General features: G+C 43.7%; 1 protein-coding gene across 2 annotated transcripts in view; it reads left to right on the top strand.

The window, feature by feature from the left end:
• SYN3 (synapsin III) overlaps positions 1–27,633 on the top strand; it is a 190,256-nt gene that overhangs the window by 7,838 nt on the left and 154,785 nt on the right. For both annotated transcript variants that reach the window (XM_066551033.1, XM_066551035.1), the window contains 2 exons: positions 11,790–12,289; positions 24,191–24,248. In XM_066551033.1, coding sequence (XP_066407130.1) covers positions 11,973–12,289; positions 24,191–24,248 — 375 coding nt within the window. In that variant the 5' untranslated portion in view covers positions 11,790–11,972. The remainder of the gene's footprint in view (positions 1–11,789; positions 12,290–24,190; positions 24,249–27,633) is intronic.

The raw sequence follows: 27,633 nt of genomic DNA, 5'->3' as shown, positions 1-27,633 counted from the left end.
ATTGAAGAGATCCAAAGCAATTATCCTCTTTCAGAAATGAGATACTAATGATGGAGAGCTGAAGCGAGACAAGAGCAAGTGATTAAGCTGATGATAGTGAAGGACTTCTATATATTTGTTGTCATGCTGTGTACATTATTTTTGCTCACAATATGGCCTCTTCTTGTCCTGGTTTTACATTTGTGTTCTAATATGAAGTGATTTAACCAGGATCACTCATGCAACTCTTAGGAAAACACATGTGGATGTGCAGGGCCTGTCGCCAGCATGGAAAGGTGATTCAATACTTCAATGAAGTTCAGTGATAACAGATTTTATAATCCCATCACTGGGACATGTTTGGTTACTATTTTTGCACTGAGTAGATAAAAAGGGGGACAGAACTTGTGTCTAACCTGGCTTATTTATAACAGATCATCCATATACTAATTTCTTACACATTATCATCTTCTGGGCATCAACAACAGTTTTTGCAGTAATCAGCTCTGAAACTAGACTCCAGTGACATTAGCAGTACTCATTTAAGCTGAGAACTCTGTATATCCTTCCATGTTAACAAGTAATATGTTTTTAAGGTAGATTTAATTTTAAAGAGTTGCTGTACTTATGTTGTGTATTATTGAACACCTGCAATCTGTATTTATGTCACCAGAGATCAGTCTCTCTAAAATGTGACCCAATTTAACCTTTCAATGATTTATTTGTATAGTTAGTAACTTGCTTAAAGTCCTTTAGAAAAAATAGAGAAAGGAACAGATCTTTTGATCCAGAAAAACTCAAAGACCGGTTTTCTTTTGTGTGTGCAGTCTTGAAATAAAGCATAATGTTTTGTGTGTTTTAGTGAACTGACTGCTGTACTATAACCTGCAGGAATATCGCTTCTGCCCTTCAGGTCAAACCTTTGGCAAATGCTGGATATGCAAGTGTAAGCACAGATTTTGGCTTGTCATCTGAACAGGAGGAGGCCAGGGTGAGTGCCTCTGCAAAGCTGCAGGGAATAAACACTTCCTCAGCCTGTTTACTTAACATCTGGCTATCCATGCCAGCCATGGAAATCCTGAAGCTATGAAGTTACACTCTGGAGTTTATGGTTTGGCTTGGTTTGGTTTGGTTTGGTTTGGTTTGGTTTGGTTTGGTTTGTTTTTTTAACCAGTTCTGTGCCTCCATAGTGACGACAGAGAGGCATTTGTTAACAGGTGGCCAGAAAATTTCAAACTTTCTGGCCTTAATGATCCTGAGAGCACAGGCACCCTTGGAAAGAGCTGGAAACAAACCTAGCAGAGCAAGGCAACTCTTCAGCTTTTACTCAGAACTCTGTGGACTTTGGTTTGGATTCTTTAGCTGATACTGCAGTCTACTCGTGGGCATGTGTTTTTATTTTGTAAATGCATATCCAGAGTAAAAGTGGCTTTTGTCTGTAAGCTGCAGTCATGTGGGACAGCACTACTTAGCTCTGAAAAATGCAGATTACCCCAGAGAGGAATAGGAATACTTTGCAATGATGCTTCTATCATTACCCATATCATTGTACAATTGTACACAAGTACAGTAATTCACACCATGCTTGTGTGTGCACCCAGAAAGAGTTCAGATCAGTGCCTGTGGCTTGAGTTCCTCTCACAGTGCCTGCTGGGGCTGTCCAGCTGCAGATGGTCTTCTTTCTCTCTTTCCTTTCCTTCTCTTCTTTCCTTGAGACAGAACTTCTCAAAGCACAGAAGGAGAACCCAAAATAGCTGTGCAGATTAATCCTTTGTGTTCCCTGTTACAAAATGGTTCTAAGTGCTGCTTTTTCCCAAGCTTTCCAAGAATGCTTTTTCATGTTTTCCCCCACTCATGGTGGCTATATACTCTCCAGGTCTTGAAAGGTTTGGTGGTTTGTTTCCTAAATAAGGCTGGCCGCCCTTGTAACTCTTAAAAGCTTTGTAATTCAGCTATCGATCAGCAGGGGAAGCAGAGCTCTTGAAGCTGCCTGTGCTCGGCTCAGAGGTGCAGCATGAAGGTGTATGAGCTGAGCCTTGCACGATCTCTGCACTCTGCAAAATAAAGCTTTTCTTCTTAAATGGGAAACCAAGGCACTGCATGACCTTTCCCCAAGCTGATAGCAGAAGACTTTGTTAAAATCACATTGTGCTTTATTTCCATCTCTGGGCACAGCCCACTAGCCTGATTTCTCAGAACTTTGTATGGGTCCAGAAGCTAATCCAGTTTCCACACTCATGTATTGTATGTTCTGATGCTTTTCGTCTAAACATAGTATCTGGTGTTTGGAGCCAATTGTGGAGGGTTCCTACACCATCCAGCATGAATACAAAGACTGGATAGGCAAGCAGGCAGGAACTGGGAGAGAAGACAGCCAGATAAAAGAGAGATAGTGAAATAAGATAGCAATAAAATTTATCACAAGCTTTTTAAAAAATATTTTCTAATCTTAGCAGTGCATCTCTGGTGATGCAACTCTTCATCAACACAGTGTCCCTACAGAGACAACATAAACTCATAAATAGCCTTCAGAACCTGTCCAGATTTCTTATTGTAAGGGACCTAACACCTACCTGACTGTCCTGCAGAGCTTTCTGCTGGTACCACAAATATGTTTGGCTTGCATCTCTCCAACCTGCAGCCATGCTAGAGCAGGATCTTATGCACATTTTTTGAGGTTGCAACAGGGAAGCAGGCACTGGCAATGTCACAAAGACTGGGGTGCTCAGTTCAGCTCTGGGATAGGGGAATGTGCCCTTGTTGGGGTGAGAAGTGTGTGGGTACATGGTGGGAGCAAAAGGGACATGTTCCACAAACCCACACATCTTTTCATATGTCTCCATGTGATCAAAGATGTAAAAAGTGAGGGAAAATATCTCCCACAAATCCTCAGCATGGTTTGGGTTGGCTATCACAGAGCTTGAGACAACCCCTGCAGTGCTCCAGTTGAAGGTTTACCAATCCTCATTGTCAGGAATAGTCCAGCCAGTCAATCTCCGGCCACTTCTACATCACATGAAAGAATTGGCATCAAGCTGTCTTACAGTTGTGTCACAAATCTTGCCCAGAATGTAGTGAAACATTGTCTTTCCCTTCTATCATCAAAATAAATCAGTAAGGGTACTCCAATTCTTGGCTTAGTCTTTGTATTGCTACATGAGATGGGCACATAAGGTTAGAAAGCAAAAGAGCTACACAAAGGCAAATTACAGGTTTTATTTCTCCAGGTATCTGCAGTTCACACCATCAGGTGAAGTAAATCTCAAGTATATGATAAGGGGTTCCTTGTCATATGGGGAAAATCTGGGAAATTGGAATGTGCTGGTGCCTGGAGTGATGCAAGGGGAAGAAATGAGGCAGATGCAAATGGCAGCAAAGCTTAGATGGAATATGTTAGTACTACAGATAATTTGGAGGACTTAAAATGTTTGAAGGAAGACTTTTTAACCCCCAGAAGCATAGAACATTTAGGAAAGAAACTGAGTTTTTGTAGCAGCTTAAAATGAATTAGAAGCATAGATGCAAGGATTATGAAGTTGTGTTTGAAGCTTTTTTTTTTTAGAAATATGCAATAGATTTTTGTCTTATAATCATATCAAAAGTGATACAATTTGGGCTCCAAACAGAAAATCCTTCTTATCATTACCAGTTAACTAATAATTATCTATTTGATGTATACTATAATCTCTTAATTAATTGTTTCTTTCTGTTTCACAGCCTATAGCACTTTTTTCCCTACAACATATCTAGTTCACTTTGTGGTAATGAAATATTTTGTTTACAAGCATTTTGAATAACCAGTCTATTGTGGCAGAACTGAAATAGAGTAGAAAGAAAATGGCACGGGAATGAGGAAGTGATCACAATCAAGACATGAGCCCCAGAAGCACTGGGCAAGCTGCTGCAGTTTCCTCTGGGACCCAGTGAGTTGTCAGTCCCTGAGGCACCTCTTATCTGCATGAGCCCTAATGCATATTGGCAGGCCCTACATATTAAATACACCCAGCTCCTTGATTTTATTCAGATCAGCACTCTTCAAAGCAGCACGCCTCTCAGCTGAAGGAAACCCCTGCTCTATTAATGGTGTGTCTGGTGCCACTTTCACTCCTATCACCATGAAATCAGGACTTGCACAGTTGCTGCAGAGAACTTAAAGCATGTCTCACAGCACACAACATGAGCTGCATCAGATCCAAGATTGGGAAGGAAAAAGACAGGACCTTCCAAGCCCTGCTTACTTCTTTCTTACGATTTTATCCACTTAATACGCAGAGCATTTATCTTTACAAGTTCTCTGGTTGTACTGCTGTCTCCTGCTTTCCTTTACTATCACCATGAGGAGCCACTTTGGCATGTGTGTAACTATCAGCCTTAATGGAAGCATTAGTGTCGCTAGTGCTGGGGGTAGGAATGACCACAGTACTCCTGGGAAATAAGAAATGGAGCCAGGATGCAAACTCAACTGACTTTGAGATGGAGATGACTCTGTGGCATTCAAGGATTAGACACACTGCCTGCTCCAGTTGTGCTGGGTCTGGCTTTGCTGATAAGCAATTATTGATGTTGAACAGACAGGCCACAAAAGGCCTCCATAAGCTCATTGACAAGAGGATATTACCACTGAGACAACACTGCAGCCATTAGGTGCCAACAGGATTTCCAAAGTGAGACTAAAATGATGAAATAATATATTGTTTCCAAGAAGTAGCACGTCGTAATTTGTTCTTGGGGGATATTAAAGCCAGAGAGTATTATCATAATATTCAGATTTATTTTTGCTAGAAAATTTTTCACTATTGTTCATGGCTTTAGTCATCTTCCTTTGCAATCTACTTGAAAGTCTGATGATCTTACAGAGGCATTTTTTCACCTCGGATTGTTTTTCCCCATCTTCTTTTCCTCACTTGCCACTATGAAATATTAGGCAAAAGAGGAAGCAGACTTAGTCATTTGCTGTGCAAATGAGGGTGTAGCTCTTGGGAAGTGGTCCCATTTGCACTTGGTTTGATATGTACACCCCCACTATCTTTAGGAATAAGGCAGCCCTCCCCCTACCATGAAACTGCTGTGTAGAAAGCTCTGGCAGCTTTGCAAAAGGAAAATACAGATAAGATTTTTGAAACCCAGACTTCCAGTTAAATAGCCACCCAAGCAGGCAGAGAGGATTTTTTTTAAGATCTACAGGAATGCAGCAATAAGACAACGGAATCATTGCACCTTTATATGTTTCAGTGGCTTAGTGAAGCATGTTGAATATTGTGAAGTGATTCGCTTCTGACAGAGAGACATCCTGCCATCTCTGACAGTCTCTCTGTTTGAGCAGAGAAATTGAATGCACAAGAGACTGGCTTCTTGTGAAAATCCACAGAAGGATGGGTGGAACTAGATGATTCTTAGGATCCCTTCCAGCCCAGGCCATTCTCTGATTCTGGTGAGCTGCTGTCTAACACGTAGCAGGAGACTCAGGCTCCAGATAGGATTATTGTCTTGAGAGCTCTTTCTGCTCCCCTGCTCTGGCACCCCCTCCAGCTGCAGGCTTCTGACTTCTTGCAACTGCCTCAAAAGACACCATATGGCTCTGCTGGTGTCAGTGGGGTTTGTGCTGAAGTTTTTCATGCTCTGGAAAATTTAAACCAGTGTCTACCGTAGAGGGAAAGCTCTCTGCAAACTGAAAACCAGAAGGGAAACTCTGCTTTTGCTCTGTTCTTTGGGCTGGCATACAGTCTTTCCAATTCTTATGCTTTTTGTATGTGCTTCAAGTTTACAAAACGTGGAGTAATTTTGGTGGCGTATCACTTTCTTTTTCTTACCCAAATTGTTGTAATTTCCTGATTTATGGAATTTCAGCTGTTGCTGAAAAATACCAAGAAATGTTTAAATGTGTGAACCTCTTGGACCCAGGACTGTGGCAAATGAAATAAAAATCTAACAAAAATTCTAATTCATTTCAGAACAATTTGTTTTATTATGCTTTCGGTTCTTCCCAAAAAATGCCAAGTTATGCCAAGCTTGGGACGCTGAAACACTGAAACCATTCAGGGTGAAACACTGAAAGCTTGACAATGATAAATAACCTCTTGCTTTCTTCTTTTTGAAATATACTAGAAATGTGGAAAATACAGTTTTAAAAAATATACTGTGTGTGGAAAGGCCTCCAGCTGGATTTTGAGTTCCCTAACACGGCTGTCCCTCCACAGAGGTCAACTCCCACATTATGTCAGTATGCCTGAAGGCAGAAAGGGATCCATGGGAAAGTATTAAGACTTAAATGTATGCTGAAGGCAATCTGCAAAATGGATGTGAGGGGGTGAAAGTCAATGGTTGTTGCCAGGTAAGGAGCTTCCCTCACCTTCCCTCCCACCGTGGGGCAGAAGGAAGAGTGCAGTCTCTAACAGTGAGGTGGGGGATAATCCTTCCGCAGTGTTTTTCCATCCTGCTGCCCCCAGCATTGCTCTGTCAAGAGCAGTAATCAGATGCAGGTTGGTGTGGTTGTGTCAGTTCATTACCTGACAGCATGAGATAACAAGCTCAGGGGAAATCTAAGCATGGGTAGCCACTATCAGCCAGCTGAGCTGGGTTCCCTCCAGACACTGTGCACATCAGAAAATAACCCAACTAGAGGTTTAAGTGAACATTCTGTTCTTGTTTCCTAACACATGTCAACAGGTTTTCTGAGATAACTTGCGTCTCCATGGAGTATATCCTTGAGAGAAAGCAGGTAGGTGCTTGGCTGCTGTCAGTGTGCTGAGTGAGTAGATTGCATATCCTCCCTTGCTCTTCCAAAAATATCAGCCAGGAAGTTTAACTGTGTGTTAGTAAGGGGCTGACAGTGCCAACCTCTTGGCTGTTGTTTTCAAGGTCAGCTCCACTTGACTTTCTTCTTGCATCATTTGGATGCTCACATTGTTCCCTTTTGGTTCCCTGAAGGTGCTCACATTGTTGGGATTTCTGCGTGTTCCTGCATTGTCTGCTGGTTAAGCCTATTCCTGCTTGCTTCCTCCCTTTCTGCTAGTCCCTTCTCATCCTCCTGCTCCTCTCCCTGTCTCTCTTGCCTGCTCTCTTTCCTCAGGACTCACTCATTCTCCTGTGCCTCAGTTACTATTTCCCCACCCTGTAGTATAGAGCAGATCCCCAGCCTGCAGCTCCATGGCCCAGATGCTGTTTTCCCAGCTAGATTTCAGGAGCAGCTGTTTCAACTCAGCAGCAGATGACTCCTGCTTGGTGAGAAGCAGCTGCTTGTCTTGCAACTTGAGGAACTCCACAGGAGCTGTTGCTTGGTCTGGAAGCAGCCCATGGGCTGTATTTGCAGCTGTGCAGGGAGCTCCCTTCCTGCAGGCAAGTTTGTGCCTGGCACAGCATTAAGTAGGTGATGTGTCTCCGTGTGAGCCATACGGAGACTGGTGTACACAGGGAACGTATGACTTGATGGTGTAGAGCCAGCAGCTCTCCTGCCTGTGGCTCTGGAGTGACAAAAAACACTCAGCAGATCTGTCTTGCTTCTGATGGAGGTGTAGGCTCCTGCATTTGTTAAAATTGCAGCCCTGCTCACTTGCCAGGGTAAGATCTGTGTGTGCACTGGGTGGATGTTGTGCTGCATAAGAGCAACAGAGCCAGATTTGGCCTGACAGGCTGAGCCCTCAGGAAGTCCACAGAGAGTTTCAAGCCATAGGAAAATGAGGTCCTAACCTACTCAGCCTGTGCCTGTATGAAAACACCTACTTCTGAAAGTTAAATAACAGTAAGTGTGAGTGATGCAAAAGCAGACTATGAGGCTTTCCAGCAATCAAAGCGATGTAAACTGCTGGCAGAAAAGCTCCTGGCAGTTTGCGCTGCTCCCATTGCAGAGAAGATCTCTGTGGTGGCGCTAATGGCAATTGACAAATCGATACAGTGAAGCCTAAAAAAAAAAAACCACAAAAACAAAACCAAAAAACAACAGCAAACTTTTTCAATTACATTAGCCAGATCATTAGGAAAATGTATGTAATGAGAGGAGGACCATCACTCTGAGATGCCCAAAGTTGAGGAACCCCAGAGTGGAACCATGCATTGCTCTCTGCTGCAGTGTCATCCATTGATTTTAACCTCTGTGTGCTTTGCCAGATGGAGATTTCCCTGTGACATCAGAGCTTAGGTTTCCTCTCCTTCCTCCCCAAGCCAACAGCATGCAGCCCAGTCTTAGCAGATAGTGGAGGCTGTGCCAACCAGCACAGGGAAAGGCCAGACTAAGTGCAATGTCCCAAACTCTCTAGACAAGAGAATTTTGCCAGCTCCCAGCATTTTCAGCAACAGCTCCCACTTCAAAATCCCTGGTGGAAAAAAATGACAGGTCACTGCAAACATTCCTGTTTAAAAGGGGCCAGGAGCAGAGTGGTCATAGCCTTGCGCTAAGTATGATAAATTGTTTAGTGCAAGCACTGAGCACAATTTGGGAAGTCCCATTGCAGAGGAAAATTGTGTGCCTTCCATGCACCTCATGGAATACTCTGGCCCTACACAGTCTTGGGACACCCTAGGTCATGAGCCTCCATGCTGTTCTTCCCTCACTGCAGGGCCCAGCAGAGACATTTGCCCACTTATTTACTTGCTGATACTTTGCAAGTTATCCATGTTCATTTGGAAAGTGCAAATCTCTCAGGGGAGGAAGCAGCTATGCAAAAACCTGGCAGAGAGGAAGAAGCACCTTGACAAAAATGGAAGTCTTTATGGACCCTGTCCCAAGGATACTGGCTTGTGACAAGAGCCTTGTCCAGCCTGTATGGCTGGGGGCAGGTTCCCTCCCGTGGCTGAGAGCTGCCACAGCAGGAACCAGCAGCTCTGTGATGTGCAAGTCGTGCAAAGAGCAGGAATCTTGTGCTGCAAGTGCTTCTCCCAAGACCAGTATCAAATGTATGCCCCATGTCTTGCCAGTTAACACCAAGGCCCTAGAAGAGAGCATGCCTAATAGCTGTACACAGCAATGGGGTACTCATTTGGAGCCCTTCTGACAGTGGGCAGATCTCTGGGATACTCCTCTTTAACCAGGACTGCGCCTATTCCTGAATGAATTGTCACTCAGGGGAGGGGATTTTTCTTATTTGTGTTATGCAAGGAGAAAACACAGGTTCCTGAGCAGAGGACAGCATAACACATTTTTACCCAGTCTGTGGCATATAAATCCCCCAAAGCTTCTGTAGGCTGTTCCACCCCCATCATCCTGGACAGGTAACAGTGGATGGCTCAGTGCTGGCACTCACCATTCCTGCAGCAGGGCAAGTATTGTGTGGGTGTATATATGGGGTGAGTAGCTAGCTCACAATTCATGAGTGCTCTCCATTACCTGCTTTTTGGAGCAATTGCTGCAGGCAGTGCTACTGAAGTGCTCCCTGGTGTGTGTCTGCTGATGTTGTGCAGTCACCGGGGGCACCAGGACCAGGCGGGAAGTCAGCACAATACCCCGAGATACATTATCGACTGTGAATGTGGCAGGAAGTCATTAAAGATTTCCTGAGCCATTCCCTGGGAAAAGACTACCTCCAGGCTCCAGCAAAGTCAGAGGACTTGCACTGCCAGGACTTAGAAATCAAAAGAAAAATTATTCTAATCTGCCAGGGTCAGCAGCTCCAGTAGGGAGCCCTCTGCTCTGGATGGATCCTATGCCCGCAGAGTCAGGGGGGCGATGGACAGTGAGATTTGGGGACCTGCCAAGGGGCTTTTTGTAGCTTGCTTACTTCCAGGTAGGCTCATCTGAACCTCTCTAAGGGTCTGGGGGCTATGACCAATGTGGACAAGGACAGGTCTGACTCTTTGGTCTGCAAAGCTTTGTAAATCCCTGTAGGTGAAAATAAATGAGAGCTTACTTTTAGAAAGCTGTTTGGTTGCTCCATGAGCTCTCACCCACAGCTCCAGGAGAGACATTCACAATTCGTCCTCTTGGACAACTGGGGAAAGACAATTTTCTGCCATCAGGAGGCAATTAGAATTTGGGACAGGAGGGTGAGCAGTAAGGGACACCAAACCAGGTGAAGGCAAGGAGCTCCAGTATTTGCAGGGCGTCATTAAAAGATACTTGAAGGGAGTTAGGCATAATTTAAACAATGATACCATGGATGCATGAGACTCATCTCACTTGATGTATGAGGTAACACTCATTTTTGTTGCTGCAAATATGAATGTCTCAGAAAACGCATGTGTTTTACCAGTAATAATTTTTTGTTGTTTTTCCCCTAAATCTCACCAACCAGGACTCAAAGGCTGTCTTAGCAGATAAAAATTTCTCAGGGAATTACTGTGGAAGTCTGTCTTCTGGGGTGTGCCTAGAGGTGAAATATTTTTTAAATTGTGAGATTATTTAATTGCTGAAATACTTAGTATTCTGAGTAAAAACAAAGTCATCATACCATGGTCAAGGGAGAGGAGTCAAGTACTTATATTTCACCATGTTAGTTTTCTCATTTGAAGAGATGAGCAGAATAAATTCCCATTAAAACAAAACAAACAAACCAAACAAACCAAAAACACCAATGAGAGAGGAAAAAAACTGTGTGAAGATTAGACAGCCAAGTTTCTAGTTTTGAGTACCTGCAAAATTCCTACAAGTGAATGTCTTAAATCAGATGGCCTGCTAGTATCTACCAAACAACCACCAGCAAGGACCTGGCTCAGAGTCTGAGTGCAGAGAGGAGGAGGGGCAAAAAAGTGTAATTTCTGTCACTGAACTTGATCAAAATGTATATGGGAATTATTATGCTATTTTTTATTTACATCCTATTTGAATTTTGGACATTTGTTCCTTACATTCAAAACCTTGCTCAGAAGCCTACCAAAGATGATACAACTTTTTAACCATTTGGATTATTTGCTTGTTATTCTATTTTTTTCAACACACAAGATACTAGAAATAAGGTGCCTCTCATTTTAAAATTAACATTTATCATCAGAGTAATCTTTTCTTTGTCCACAGTGATAGAATTGTTAGCCCCTAAGCTAGTGCAGGCTGGTCTCTACAGACCAGAAAACGTTTGGGGATGACAATGGTGACACATATTTTGTCCTAATTGTTTGACTGTAGCAGTGTGGAATACTACATAGCAACCAGCAGTCCTTTCTTCTGTTGATTAAGGTACCTAAGACACCAAAAGGAAGTTACTTAACTCAGTCTCATGTCCGGTTCGGCTGTCTGTCTCTGCCCAGACACGGGTAGTGTGGTTCTTGGGTGGCACGCGTTTCAAAGGACGAGTCTGGACTCTTCAGCTTTTCGATCTTCAGATTGTTTATTGTTTCTTATCTACAGAATTTTCTGTCTGCCCAACAGAGGTCTGACCTGCAAGGCAGCCAAAGGCACTCTGACCACTCACGGGGCGGTCATGTCTTTTTATACTAAAATCTACGTATATAATATTTACCTTTATTTCCCAATACCTTTCACCCATGTTAGCAAGTGCACCTTCACCATAAACCAATCCCCAAGTGCCAACATCACCACAGGAGATGGAGGACAAGAAGAAGAAAGAAGAAGGACGAGACACGCCCTGATCCCTCCATCTTGTCTCCATAACCCCCCTGTACCAAAAACCTTAAAGTTTATATTTCATCCTCTAAATGTGTCCCTTTTACACCCTTCACTCTAAAGTGATTCTCATGTCCTCAAACTGCTGTCACTTCTGTGGATGGATCAAAATCAAGCCACCAAACACTCTTGGCAACATTCCAGGATTGCCGAGACCCCCAAGGGTTCTCCTGGCAACTCTGGACATTGGGAGTGATGTGCTGAGTTCCCACAGTCTCACAGTATGTATCTCACATATATGTCTTTGATTCTCTTCCCACAGGAGAGAAGGAAAATATAGCTGACAAAATTAGGCATAGATCTCCAGCACAGTTTCAAGGGGTAAAGCCTGCCTGCCTGGACTTTAAAGAACTACCCACACGGCCACAGAGGCATCCTCCAGGACTGGTAACAGCACTATTCAGCCTTGCTCTCTCTGAGGAAGTTTCCCCACAGCACTGTAACGATGAATTTCCTCCGGCGGCGTCTCTCAGACAGCAGCTTCGTGGCAAACCTGCCCAATGGCTACATGATGGACTTGCAGCGTCCCGACAGCTCCACGAGCTCCCCGGTGTCTCCTGCCACGGAGAGAAAGCACCTGCAGCCGCCCCAGCCCTCTCACTCCTCCTCCACCAGCAGCAGCATCTTCAGCTCCATCTCCAGCGCCATGAAGCAAACCACGCAGGCAGCTGCAGGACTGATGGACCACTCGGCTGGACCCACGCCCCCCGCGGCACAGAAACCCAAGATCCTCCTGGTGATTGATGACGCGCACACAGACTGGTGAGTCACCCTGATCCCCCACTAATTCAGCTCCAGGGAGCTGGAGGGAGTCATGGATTCTCATGAATCCATGAGAATTCTCAGGGAATCACAGATAATCTGCAGGGGGTGCATAGATGCTTTCACATCTGGGTAAGAAGGTCTGGCCCCCAGTTGGTGTCTGTCAGACAACTTGTGTGAATGGCAGAGTGGGATTTTTCATAACTTTCTTGGTAAAAAATGTTCATTTGGTATTTACTGATCAACTTCTTCATGGCCTTAATATATGAACACACATAGGGCATTCTTGGCTCAGCAGGTTTAGCTAAGATGTCACAGCTAGCAATGATCCTACGAGGTCACAGCTGAAGGTGTGTTAATGATGTCATTCAGGACCTTAATCCACTGTGCTGACTCTAAAAAGTGACTTAATCTCTTCAGCTCTCCATCTCTCTTGAGCTTTTCTCTGTATGCAAATTTATACATGAATTATGAAAAGATAACCAAGCATTGTACTACCTGTCAAGGGCCCTTCGCGTGCTAAGCATAGCAATGTGCATTGGCAAAAGGATCTCAGGCTCAGCTAAGCCTCATATTTGTCTAGTTCATGCAGGTCTCTTTACAAACAAAAGTTTGGAAGTTTGTTTCCTATGATGTTGGGTAGCACAGTAAACTTTCCAAAGTGTTCCCATTTGAAGTCTTCTGAAATGTTACAGAAATTACTTACTGCCTTTTGTATGCTCCTTTTCAAATTCACCTGGTTTAGAAAGCTTTAGGCAACTTGTCTGAGAGTCTTATCTGGGGGAAATATCCAGAGAATATGTTGAAAAGATGCTCTTGTTTCATCTGCCAGCTTGTCGCAAATAAAAGAAGGAAAGAGTAGCCCAGGTAAGAGGGCAGCATTGAAGACTTCAAAGTGAAGGTTGGGTTATTGGGTCTTGATCAAGAGAGATTATTTTATTTTTCTGTTCATCCCACACCACTCTTCAGTACAGTCGTCACGTTTGTTCTTCTCTTTTTAACTAGAAGAATAGGGACAAGGTGAGACCTACCTTTTCACATGTATCTTCACTAATCAAAAGCTTAGCTCTTACCTAAAAAGAGACCATGACTGAGTACATCTAGGCTAGGCATCTTCAGCCAACTTGAAGTAAGAGAGGGAAAACAGTGGGATTTTTCTCAAAGGAGGAACAACTTCTTCAGTGAGTGGGAAAGTCCCTGATAAGGTTGTCACCATGAATGTTTCCCTGGCCTAGTGTCTTTCATCACAGCAGCAGCCCCTCAATGCCAGCTGCATCAGTCAGCAACATCAGTCTGGCTCAATCAGACCTGATCTCTCTTTCCTGGGTGCACCACGAGTCTCCTGCAGGTTGATGCTCACTAACCTCTTCAAGGTTTTGCAAAGTGTTTTTGCAGTTCCTTGGAGATGCTGCCAGGTGGCAGTCCCTTAACACAGCATCCTCCGTCTGGGAATGGGCGTGCTTTTGATGCTCCAGCATCTGGGGCTAATCCAGCACTGTGTAGTCCAAACACTGTAATCAGAGAGGAAAGCCCTAGCTCAAAGGCCAGTCTAGTTTTTCCTTGAGATTAATGGTGCTGGGGTAGTCAGGGCAGGGCAAAAGACAAGGAGGGGTTGGACCCTGCTTCAGGGTTTTCATGTTTTAAAATACACACACTTCATTTGAATTCCTGCCTCTATATCTCCCAGCTGCTGTTCTGTCATGCAGACTTTGTGGTCTGTGAGCTGAGCTTGCTGAGGGAGCAGCAGCTGGGATATATAAAAAGGAAGTATACCTTCCTTTAAGCAAGGCTACCATGCTGTCCTCACTCCTCCACTCCTCTAAGCACTCCTCACATCCTGCTGTCTTGGCTATCCCTCTGCTGTCTATAACTTAGACATTTCTAGGAATGATGGGATATCCCTTTCACGTATCCCAGCTCTCTCACTCAACCCACAAGTCTGCAGGTATCAAATGCTGCTTGCAAAGGCTCCCTGCCTTTGCTTTCTCTAAGGCTGTGAGGACACTGAACAAAATTAGTGTATGAATTCATGATCATACCCTGATGTATGTATGACATGAAAAACAAGGAAAGAACATTACTAACCCTTGCCTGCCGTGGCTCTTTGTAGCATGGACAGAAATACATGCCTAGAAGCTTCCCCAGTTTAAAGTCTGGTCCTTTCTGAGAGAGCATAGCAATGCAACCATTCCAGTGGGCCATGAGTGCTTCCTCCTGGTTGATTTTGTGTCTTCAGGAAACTCAGTGAGCCCCTGAGAGCAGCACTGAAGAGCAGTGACTCCATGGCTCCGTGGATGTTTATTTTTGGTAAGGTACTTCTAAGCAACACCAGTCACCTTCTTGGTCTCAGCCAGGGTGTTATGTGAGTTCAGGCTGAGCAGTCTCAGGAAGCTGTTTACCTTGTGAGAGCCCAGCTGACAAAGCTGATTATCCAGGGATTCCGACTATCCCCTCTGCATCATGTAAAGAAACAGTTCCAGACTTTGGAAGGTGAACAACAGCACATTGTTTCTTCAGTGCTGTTGATTCTGGGTTTGGAAAGAGCATCATGTTTGTAATGCATTTCACCTCTGCCTGCTCTGCTCTTTCTACTTGTGAAACCTTTGTATTTGGTTTTCAAGAAACTCTTTCCTTCTCCTTTTGAAATAGCTAGCTAAAAAAATCCCCAAGAAATAACTACTGATGTGCTGCCCTTTTTACAAGAGTGAGGGGCTTCCACAGTGCCTCCTCCCCCAGAGCAAGTTACACAGGGTTTACAAACAAGGACCAGCTTGTTCACAGACAGGAAGGGTGAGAGACAGTGGAATCTGCCATTTGATTTCTCTTCTCTAAATGAAAACACTTTCTCAGAATTGGAGACTGTGGCGATATTGCCAAGCCAGACATTAATTTATCATCACTATTTGTATTACAGCAAAGGGCTGCAGTTGTGGGTTAGGATGAGGTGTTGCACAATTGCTTGACAAAATGCTTTAACAACACAAATAGGCAAGTGCATGTTAAATGCACTTTAAAAAGACAAATGACAATCCTTTCTATTTGTGAGGAGCTACTATGTCTCTGATGGCACAGTGTAGCACTCAATTTCTCTCAGAGGTTTGAAGGAAAGAAAGAGCATCCATGGAAATCCATGGCCTGTCTTACACCATAAAATCCTTGCTGTTCTTGACATGCAATATGCTCTGGTTTATTCCAGAGGCAAAGTACTATAAAAATAATGTGAGTCCCACAAAATATGATCAGCTGCTTTCTGCATTAGTAGCAGTAAAAGAAAGGTACATTCTATTAAGAACAAGGGAACTCACCCAGCTTCCTGTTAAAGTGGCAACATTTTGACAAATTTTCCATTCTCCTGAAAGGCACAGCTCTAGGCATTGCAAGGAAGCACACAGTGAATTGCCATGTGTGGGATGGGCACGAGAGGAAAATCCTACCTATAGAGCTCCCTTGTGCTCCTGGCTTTGACAGGCAGCCCTCAGAGGCACGCACAGCAGTGAATGTACCTGTGCATCAACACACCAGGGAAAAGCTCAGCTTCTCTGCTCTCATTATTGGCACATTTCTCAGCTGGGGAGCCTCCACCTGGAGAATGAGGCTCCTTCTGGTGGGCTTGGAGTATCTGTGCCTTGGGAGACTTCCAAAGACGCATCCACAGCTCACCTACAGCAGCTGCCAGAGAAAATGGAGCTCAGACATGAATACACGTGCGTGTGTTAAACACACAGCAAAAGGGAGCAGACCATGAGGAAGGGAGACAGCAGAACTCCAAGTGCTGGCACATGGGCCACCTCCAGCAGCCTGACCTCAGCCAGCAGGGAAGCATCCCACCTCTGGCAACCTCCTTGCCCACCATGCTATTGAACAAAATTATGCTCTAGCTGGATTGAATTTCTCAGCAGATCAAACAGGATTTTGCACTGTGAATTATTAACCCCCATCCTCTGTGAAAGTGCTCAGCTTTCCAGCCTAATGCCTCATGTTTAAACAGCTTATGGGGGAAGTGATCAAGCACAGCTAAGGCTCCTATTAGCCACACATGCTAAAAGCATTGCTTTCTGGACCAGACAGCATAACAAAGTTGTTCTTTTTGCGTTTGCCGGATATCTAAGTTACATTTGTGAAACAGCTCATGTGGCTTTTCAAAGCCATTGGTGTGTTTTGTCCACATTTCAGGCTGTTTCCAGAGCTCACAGTGCTGTGTTTACTGCCTTGTCCAAAATACAAGTGCAGCAGTTGAGTATTGTATTATATACATGAGTATTGTGAAATGCTTCACCTAAAAATGAGTCACAGAGGATATAAAAATTGCATTGTTTTATCTCCTCTTTAATTTGCAGCCAAATCTGCCTGAACATACTGTCTCCAAAAATTTTAAGATCAAGAAAGAGAGAAACTGTGATTAGCACCGAATTAAATCCTCTTAAAACATTTGAAATGGTTCTTTGTATAGCAATAATGTCATGATTCAGGTCTAATTATGGACTGATTGGACAGGATTATTGTTTTATACTGGTCAAAGGAAATAATCAACTTTTTTTAAAAAGAAAATAATTTTTCCTTCTGAAACATAAAAATATTGAGCCCTAAATATGTCATTTGCCTAAAAATTTGATTGTGAATAATAACAGTCTAATACTGAATTTTGGTAACATCGGAGTTCCTACTTTTTTCAAGGAATTCCTTTTGAAAATATTCAGTAAGTGTCATGAGTCATTTCATGCTTTCAGTAGGCTGAAGGTGATATACTAAGGCTCCTATTAAGAGGAGTATTCCTAACTCATTTAAACATAATGGTTTATGAGTCATGGTAAATGAGTTAGTGGACCTAACTCATTAAAACTCATTCTCTTCATTAATGAGAAGTTTCGGAGTTTAAGCTTGAACTTAGGAATTTGCTGGTAAAATTTCAAACTTTTGTCTATATTTCCTGGTAAGAAAGTCCCAAATCATCTAACATGATGGTCACTGACAATAGATTATTATGAATAAGTTTTTTTTACACAGTGGTGAACTTTTAATGTTTCACAAGTTCTGTGCAACAATGTAGCAGTAATTTGAAAAAACTTAGACATAAAATTCACATTTTCACAAGTCTGGTTTAAAAGCCCTTAAATTTTCATCATTTAGCTTTGTCTACCCAGGACCAAATATTTTTTCCCTATGCTTCCTGCCAAATTCCACTTTTGGAGAAGTGGAAAGCAGAAAGTGGAGACAAGTTTGTGTTAAATGAGTGTGTGTGTTTGTGCACATATGCATGCCTGGGAGCAGCATGGAGAGTTTCTGTATTCCCTAGCATACAGAAAGGGTGAAAAGGAGACAAGGCTGTCAAAATTTTTCAAGAAATTGCATTTATCACATCACTTTTCAATCTGTTTTAGGTATAGCACCATCATGTCTGTCTGTATTTTTGTCCTGCATATGTAAAGTGTCTTGGGATCTAGTCCCCCTAAATGAAAGTTGATACAGAAATGTAAAGGATTAGTATCATTACAAAAATAGACACAAGGAATATGGAAAACATTCCCCATCAGGCTATAACTATGCTAATGCAAGTCAAATCTGGGTCCTTAATTACTTTACCAGAGTTCCTATAAATGCATAGAATTTAACCTCAGAATGTCCTGCCTAGTCCTGTACATATAAAAAAAAACATCCAACAAACCCAAACCTCAGATACATTTCTCAAGGTTTGTGAGCCAGATTTCTTCTGCCTGAAAATCCACAGCCCTGCCCCAGGATTGGTCCAAGTTAGGCCAGTTCTATTGCTCCTCAAATTCAAGGAGAACTGAAGTAGGCTGGAAAAAAAATTGCAAGATCCTCAACAAAAATTGATACCCCTTGCAAACAGCTCCAGGCCATAGTATTTAGATTTTGCAACTTGGAAATGTTCCAGCAATGCACTATTTTGATAATACACAAAAATCAAATTGCTGCCTCATGCTGTACTTCATGCAGTACCCCACTTCCACCCCCCAGCCTCCCACCCCCAGCTCTTTGTGGGCAGGAGGAATGTGACCACAGCACAGCCTGGGTGGGGGACCAGACCTACAGCAAAGTGTCCTTCCTATTCTGACAGCTCAGAGAAGCACAAAAGGCTGTGCCCAAAAGCAATAGTGCTGCACTAACTAGTGCTTCTTCTCTTGGTGGGGGATGGCTTTGATTACCCCTGTTTGATGAGCAGGAGGTGGCACAGGAAGATGCTGGGAGGCCACTATTGTGTGGGATCCACAATTCCTTGAATAGGACAAGTTGCCTGAATGGTTGTGTCTGCAATGGTTAAAGTGCTGGTGGCTTGCCAAGCCAGGTCTCCCAGAAAACAGGCCTTCAGAAAGGGAGGACTCACAAAGGAAGATTTTAAAAACACTTCTCCCTTGCTGCCCCAACGCTTCTCTTGCCATCTGCATTCAAGCCAAGAAAATCCTCCCAGCCCTGTAGGGTGGGACCTCAGATCTCATCAAGGACCTCACCAGGAGGACTTCCTTTATCCAAAAAAACCCTAATCCGTCTAATCCGTCCTGCCATCAGAGCCCAGCACAACCCCCTTCGGGTGAGGCGTTCCTTCCCTTGATGTGATCCCATAACTAATAATGTTTCGGGGGTGGTTTCACAGTAACCAGAGTGGGCTGGGTTTGTGGTTCTTCCCAGAAGGCAACAAAAGAAGTCTGTTCCCAGAGCCCATCCGAGGACACTGAGGACACACCTGCAGCACTGCAGAGCTGGCTGACTTCGGTGGCCTCAGCAAGGCAGGTGGTGACAGCACCAAGAGCAAGGTGATCTTGTCCCAGGGAGGGGCAGGGCTGGTCACAGCACTGCTGTACCCCAGGGATGGAGCTGAAACTTCTATGGAGCTCCTGGCAAAGTAGCAGTGTATTTAGGGTTACCTTTGACCCACCACAAACCTGATTTACTCACTGGTCCTTCCCTCTCAGTATGTACCTTTTCTTTCTTTCTGCCCTTGCCTCTGGTCCATCTAACTTTTAATTCAAACCTTGTTTTCTGAGGTGTCAAAGCACACATCCATCACTCTTATTCAGCATTCTGACACCCTCATCTCTTGCCCCAAGGTACTCTTGGAGAATAAGAATTAATTACCAACCAGTCCACCTCACAGCTGAACACTGCATAAAGGTCTCTGGGCCAAAGTAGATGTGGACAAAAGCTCCAGCAATTTGCAGACCTCAGCATTTATGGAGTGATTTTTCCCATCCCTGTGCCCTGGGAAGTCAGGAGTTGACCATCTCAAAATTTCTTACTATGTACAGCTGTGAATTTCTGAAGTGGGGAAAAGTAGTGGACCATATGAGAGCTGGCTCCTTAAAGGAAAATCTTATTTTCAACCTTGAAAAAAAAAAAGGGCACTCCTCCTCCTTCCCCTCCCTGCTGCCCTTATAGCGTGTAGGGGCTGGGGGGGTTGGGGCATTCCAGCAGTTGTTGGCCAGTATCCTGGAAACTGCCTCCTTTTTCCCAGTCTCAGCCCCTTTTATGAAGGAGACAATGTGGACATACAGTGAGTGCCTTGTGCATCATTTGGGTCCCCAGGCCCTTTGACATGGGGATTTTATACAGTGGCTCACCACCTCCCCACCCTCCCTGGGGCACCCCCACACCCAAACCGAGGGGCTTCACCCTCGCCTTTTCCTAGATTATTCAGAAAGAAATTACATGCCTTATTTTCTCAAGGGCCAAGAGAAATATGTGTAATGTGATGCCAGGGAAATAATTCAGATAATTCCAGAATTTACCCATGGATGCTTTTTGGTTTGTTTACCAGAGTCTCTTCTTACTATTCCTCCCCTTTCTTCCACCCACTTGCTTGCCCACCTCTCCCCAAGAGTCCTGTGCATTTCTCTCTTCATTGTGTTTTGCTCTGGCCCCTCCACAGCATAGGAAAGGCTGCTTCCTGCTCTAGATAAGTGGTTTCCATGCAAAGTTTGGCTTGGCTTTCTCTGCTTGTTGTGTCTTGATCCAGAGGCAGAAGTTCAGTCAGAGGATTTGGAGGAATTTGTCATTACAATATCCTAGCATCCTTCTTTTGCATGCTCTCAGTGAGGAGAGCCCATTTCTGAGTGAAGGTACAAGCCAGCTCTTGAGTTTGTAGCTCAAGGCCTCTGTTGAACAGTGATAGAGGTGTGAGTCAGGGCTCACTCACTTCACAGGGGATTTGGGCTCAAGCTTATTAGTTCATCTGAAGAATGGCTTCCCAGTTTCCAAGGCAGCATTCCAATATTTGCTGTATCAGTTCCACTGAGGTCTCTCCTAGGAAGATCTGAAAATCAGTGAATTAGCCTGAGGTAATGGGAGGTGAAACGATCATTTATTATTCCCTACTGCTGGTAAAGGTACACTCCATATCTGACAGAAAATTGTTGTGTATGCTTCCTCCAGCCATGGTAATTGAGGCAGACTGGGGCTGGTTTACAGAATATCTCTACAAAATAAACTTATATCCTTTCCAGATTACTTCATAAGAAGAGGCTTTGGGTTTCTTATGTCCCTGTAATCATGTCAGAGCTGGGACAGAAAGCAAAACTTAAGTCTGTTTGATGTCTTTGCACCCATAAAATACATTGTTTTCCAGAGCATGCAGCTTCTTAATCAGAAAGAGAGAAGGGTTTGAGGCAAGCTTCTTTCCTGCAAGCCAGGGCAGACATTTGTCTGTTTATCATAGTCCTTCCTCCCTCTCAGTGCATGGGGCCACATTTAAATGGATTGCCTGGCTCTATAAATCCCACCCAGGAACTGCTCTTGAGCATGGCCCTGCAGTTTTCTTCAGTCAAAACATGTTTACATGCTAATTCACTGAGATCACAGCAACCACACCAGCCCATCTGCACCCTGCCTGGCCAAATTATAGCTCTGTGTTGTGCTGAGCTGAACATCTGCCATGCTTTAAATAAAGGGGTGGCCAGCCAAGCAGTGGTCAGTGCTGCTAAATGCCTGGCAGAGGCGGTGGGTCTGTGTGGCCAGTGGCTTGCCCAGTGTCCCAAGCTGGGGACATTAAGCCCTCCTGGGGCCATGAACTGCTCCTCTCATCACTGGGAGCTGAAGGTGAGTGGGGACACTTCCAAGGTTGCCAGAAAGTTTTTGGACTGGTCTTCTGGGCACAGCTCCTCTGCTGCTGCACTATAAGCTGCCTAGATAACTCTGCAGCAGTCAGGTCCTAGACAGAGGTCTGGAAGAGACTTGCTCAGGTGGTTTTGGGGCAGAGAGCATCCACAAATGTCTTGTGCAGCCAGGAGTCTGCCAGAAACATCCATCTCTCTTTCTCATGCATCCCCACCACAGCAGCGTGGTCTTCCTTTCCTCTGTCCCATGCCCACTGTGAGGACCACAAGCCATTTCAGACATTGTGCAGAACTGACCAAAAGAGTCTCTTGCAAGAGATATTTCCACAGCAGTGGCAATGATTCCAGCTTGCTTAAAATTTGAGAGGCTCCAGGAGGATACTAAGGCCATTTTTCATTTCATTGTGATAGCCTCTACTGCCCAGGGGCTCCAAAACCCCAGGTGAGAATTGAAAACATCACTCCATCCATTTCAGAGATGTTTCAGTAAGAAATGTTTTATTCTTACCCTGGGCTGTGTCAAAATGATGGGCGGGCCAAAATATTTGGCTGCAAATCGCTTAGCACCTGTAGTCTTCAGAGACATTCAGAGCAGGTTAAGCTTCCTGGGGGACTGTTTTGGGAAGAAAGTGATATATTTTACTGTTAAAGGAAAGTTCTAGGGACATTGGATGAGACAACCTGTGTGGAAAGAGGGATAGGACAGAGAGGTCACACAGTGTCTAAGCTGAGGTCCCTTGTACCACTCCAGCAACTCCTAATGCTGGGTGCACCCTCTGTGTGACCACCCATAAGACCAGCCAGTACTGCAGAGAGGAGAAAGATGGTTTTGTGTGGAGGCTAATTTCCTGGACCAGGCAGTGGAAGCCCCTTTGATGCCTCTGAACCAGGCTGAGGACTGTGGTCAATCACACTTCATTACAAGCTGAAGCAAAGCATCACCAAGGAGTTTGCAACCAGCTGGTCAACAAAGAGGAGAGGCCATGGAGGGAGGAAGTGTGTTCCATAAATGTGGGTAAGGAATATATATTATGAGCATGCTGGGAATAAAAACAAACTTGTACCAGGGAATATCACGCTTCAAATTTCAGAGCAGTTCCTGTGAGCCCTCTGAAAGCTTTTTGCAGTTTTTAAGTAGTCACTGGTTCCAGCAATATCCCCAGTGTTTAGGAGGAATGTTGCCAGACCCTCTTGAGCCATGCCTCCAGAAATTTAATAGAATTATTAAGTGCATTTAGAGTTCCTGTTTATTGTTAGAGGCATGATGTCTTAGCATGTCTGCTGTGTTGTTTTTTTTTCATGCAATGGTCATAAATTAAAAAAAAAAAAAAGGAAAAATTGTCAGAGATCTGCTTTTTATACCAAACAGGGTTTTTTTGAGTCACCTGGTCTCGGTTACACCTGGCTGCTACATTGTCCCTCACCTATGCAGAAGTCTTACAGGCTGATGGATTGGCTGTCTGGGAAGGGAAGTGTGATACAGCATTCAGACGTCCCTGTTAGAATTAAGCAGAAGGCTTTTGTCATTTTTAATGTATTTTTCGATTATAATGAAAAATTTTTACTTCATTTTGAGCCAGAATGCCAAAACAACTTTTTTATTTACACATTACATTTCTGGGGGTGGGGAGCATGCAGCTATAAACTGATGTGATTCAGCCATGGGGAAAATTGCCTTCCTACTGTCTCTCCTTCTTTTATTGGAACAAATAGACACATAGTAAAAATGCAAGCCAGCTCTTTTTTTTTTTTCTCATACCATAAAATAGGGAGCAAAGCCGGCTTCCCCTCATTTTCCTTTACTTCTTTATTCTGTCCTTTCTTTGCCAATTGGAAACAGACCCCAGAGTTACTTTGTCTCTGGAAACAGCTCTTGTAGGGCTAAACTGTTTTCAATGCTTTCCAAATAGAAGAGCCCTTTGGAGCCTACATGGCCTTCTGAAAGTTTATAGGGGAGGAGAACAAAATAAATTCATATTTTCTTCTGTCAAGCTTGTTTGGTGAGAGGAAGAACTGGGGAGGAATATTCTCTGGGAAATTTATATTGGCAATTTCCCCACTGACGAATCAATATAAGGGGCATTATACATAAATATGAATACAAAAATCTAAAACTGCCTGTCCTTTTCCTCTGTTTTCTTCCCCAGCACTACTGACAGCCTTAGCCTTGCATGAATTACCTACTAGAAGTGCTTTGTTGTCTGCATAGTATGAGGAGATAGGAACAGAGGTGATGGAAGGTGTATGTTCTTCTCACAGCAGTGTTCAACCCCAAAGCAAACACAGTTTCTGTATTCAGGAGAAGAGATCCTTCATCAGTGACCCTGTAGAGATGCAGATACAGTTTCCCTAAATCAACAGCAAAAAGGAACAGAAGTGGAAAGCAGCTCTGGAGTGAGAGAGCATGAGAACAGGCTTCACAAGTACTTCAGCTGTGATGATAAAGCTCCTTGCTCAACATCAGAAGAAATTCCCAATGCTGTGCCATATGTTGTTCTCCTTTTACAGAGTAAAGATTGAGTATTAAATGAGATATAGCAAGGAATCACTGATTAGAGTTGTTCCCTGGAAAAGATTAGGAGAACATTTGGTTTTCAGTTTGAGAATTAAATGAAAAAGTAACAAGCCTTGAAGGAACTTTCCAATGCGGTTTTCATCTGGCTTGGCAGGTTTCTCCTGGAGAACAGAAAGGTAAAAGAAGATAGGAATTAGAAAAACATGCTGTGACCCGGATAGAAATTCTTCATCAAAAAAGGGAAATGCAGAAGCAAAACCGTATGTAATGAAAGCCCAAAATCTTATTTAACCATGTTTATCTCTCTTGTTTCTTCTGCAGGGCCAAATATTTCCAGGGGAAGAAGGTGAATGGAGAATTTGATATCCGAGTGGAACAGGTCAGTGCCAAGTGAATTTCCCTCTAAGGAATGTGGACACAGCTAGGGAGAGGTAATCTGTCCCAGGAACAGTATTGAGGCTCATAGCCTGTTTTTTTTTATGTGCTCCACTGGGCGCTGGACACATTCTGTTTCCCTGTTAGCCTTGGCACCAAATACTCATTTCAATTGAAACCTCTTCATGTTGGGGTCTGTCCCCTCCTCTGTGTGTTGGTGAAGTGTCTGTCAAAAAAAGTCCCATATGGACTGAGACTGGATGCTGTTGCCAAAAGAGAAATTATTATTAATAATAATCATCTGCATGCACCCAACTTGAAAGCAGGCATAAGAAGAGAGGGATGTAGAGATAAGAAGGTGGTCCTGAAGGAACCATATGCTTGTTTTATACTCATTAGGACTATAAAAATGTTTGGGTGGGTAAAGAAAGCTGCTGAATGTTGTTTGAATGACCTGATATTTCTGTTTTTATAAGGCTGTTGATTCTGCATTGTGTGCGTGTACAGATTATTAGTGCAGTGCTTTTGAAGACTTTTTCAGGACCCCCTTGCCCTTGAAAAGGTGTTTCTTTTCTTTTCAAAGGGGTCCTGTCCTGTTGTCTATGACTGTTCATGAGCACACAGGTTCTGATCAAACTGTGTCTGGGACAGATTTTTCTTTTTTATTGATATCACACTTGTCAGTCTGGGCGGTATTAGCAAGAATAATTCTTCCTGGCATTTCCTTATCAAAGTCTTTATTTTGTTGTAAGCTTTAGCAATTATCCTAAAAGAGAACTGGAAAAATTTACGAATTTACAAATCATGTTACTCACTTAGAAGCATGAAAAAAAATAATTTAGGTTTTCCCTTCAAGCCTCTCCATCATTCAAGGTGGGTTCAGCTTCAAAGCTAGACTTGGTACTCTTCAAAATGGCCAGTTAATTCCTTCCCAAACCTCCAGTCTCTGCCTTTCCCCTCATAATCCTTCTCCTCAGATGTTATTGCACTTGAAGTCCTTATAAAGGAACTGCCTTCAAATGTTTGGTGAGTGCAGAAGTTCAGGAGTGGACTCCTGATCCTTTCTGGGGGATCAAGCTGTGACCCTTGTCACCATCACAAAGTAGCTTATCACGTGTCCCCACGGGCTCTTGTAGGGAGGCTTTCCCATTTTACCTCTTGAAATCCTTCACATAGGCTGAATACCCATGTTCCAGATGAGGCAACGAATGCTCCAAGCAAAGACCATAATGCAATTTCCCTGGTGCCCCTGCAACTTTCATTAAATGCCCACATAGTGACTGCAGCATTGCCTAAGGGAATGAAGCCCCCAGTGGGTAGGAGAGTTGAGGAATGGAAAACAAGGATCCTGGCTATTTCCACTTTTCCCCTCCCTGCCAACTCAGATCAGGCAGCCCAGCCTCCATTTAGTGGGCGGGGAGCTGCTCTTGACTCCTGCAGACCTCACAAGAAGGGATGATGACTTTTCCCAGCTGGATCACTATCTCTCCAGGGAAACACAGAGTCTGCATTGTCAAGGCCCCTCTTGTGTATTGTTAGGTCAAGAGAGAGGCACTGATTCCTTCAGACTCTGGCTTTTTCCTCCCTTCTTATTTTGTCCATCCATCCTTGCTCAGTATTTCTTGATAGTTAATTTTCACTCATTGCTTCTACCCTATTTATTTGGAGCCTCCCTAACTTCACCTCTTCCTCAAGCAGTCCAGGAGCCTAAGCTGTTGTGGGAACTGGTCCCCTGAAGTTGAATGTTGACCCTCTCTACCTGAAAAATGAATGTTCTTCCACAGTTTTCTTTAAAAAATAAAAAAGAAAATAACTGTGTTCATCAACATGGTCCACATCTTTCTCTGTGAGTTCCCAGCTCACAGCCCTCACTCCTGTAACTCTCCCCCACGTGGCACACAGACTGTGCCATGGTGCACAAGCCTTAACCTGGCTGTTCAGTTCTGAATAAACTCTCCATCAGAGACTTCGATTCTTAAGCACCTCTTGAACCCTGAGCATTTAGTCTGCTCAGTAAGTTCATTTAGTTTTTCATTTTTCCATGTGATCCTGTATCAGATAACCACACATTATTAACTCAGCCAGAAATGCAGTTTGCCTTAGAAACTTTTTTTAGATTTTATAGGCAAAAAAACCACTTTTGATCTGAAAGGCTAAATAACAAAGAAGTTTGAATGGCAGAAAGCAATGAAAGGAAATATCCAAATGTTAAATACTCTTGGAAAACCACACTGGGAAAAAGCCATTGCCTTATTTTTACTGCCCATGCTAACTCTTTTCCCATTCTTCCAGGATGTTCAGTAGCAGGTTTGAACTTTTTCTCTCCTCTTTCATATCCATCTCTGTTACATTTTAATTCTTTCTAAGCAAGCCATTTTAGCAATCTGTAGGGGAAGCAGAACAGGATAGTAGGTGATCTTTTTTGAAAGTGCCATCACTTATTTGTAATGGAGCAGGAGTGCTGCAAGCAGCAGTGTCTCTCCCCTCTCTCAGCTATCTAATCTGGTTGTACACCCCTACCAACTCTCCAGGCTGCCTCCCATCTTCTCTGAGGAATGCAGGACATTTGTGATCATGCTGTCCTGCTCTGTCTGTCCCCCACACCCAGCTCTGTGGAATGCATTGGCTCACTTCAGCTGAATTCCAGAAACAGGCAGATGTTTGAAGGTACTAAGTTTCTGCAAGAGGTGAATCCAGTTCATGTTAGACACTGGTTAATACACGGGGAAGAGACTGTGAAATGCCATCCTGCTACTCAGGGAGCTGCTTCTGCAAGTCTCAGCTTGTATGAAAATAGGTTTCATGGACTCTCCAATAAGGTTTTCTGGTTCTTTGGGGCTGAGTGAATTGCATACCTTGCTAGCAAGCCCAGGCCCTAGTTCTTCACATCCATTATTCCCAGGAAGAGACAGGGGTTACTGTGGGCATCACCTGGTGCCAGTGGATGAGGAGAGAGCTGGCAAGGACACTGTAGTGTGCACACCACTCTCCTGTCATTCATTAAAATTAACATTTTGTAATTTTGTTGACTTTGTTTCTTCTCTTCTGATCTTCAGTGTAACACTGAAATCATATTTATAATATGCTTTAAAGGCTGAAGGATTTATTATTGTCCACCATTTAGTGAAACCAGGCAAGCAGAGCCATTGCTTTCTTCCTGCTGGCTGGAGGGAGGGAGGGAGGTGAAAGGCTTTGGTGGTGTAAAGCCAGTTCAAGCACTCCCCTGAGTCATGGCCTCTTTTTCTTTGGAGGCAGCTTGGATTACATTTTGCTTGTTTGGGTATTTTTCCACTTCTGTACCAATGATAGCTGTTCATGAGACTGATTGAAACACTGATCCAAAAGTGAAAATCTGTTTGACCTATTCTGATCAAAACCCTGATGGTTTA

Source organism: Molothrus aeneus, chromosome 5 (assembly GCF_037042795.1).
Source record: "Molothrus aeneus isolate 106 chromosome 5, BPBGC_Maene_1.0, whole genome shotgun sequence".
Taxonomy (NCBI): Eukaryota; Metazoa; Chordata; class Aves; order Passeriformes; family Icteridae; genus Molothrus; species Molothrus aeneus.
This window is presented reverse-complemented; position numbering and strand designations above follow the sequence as displayed.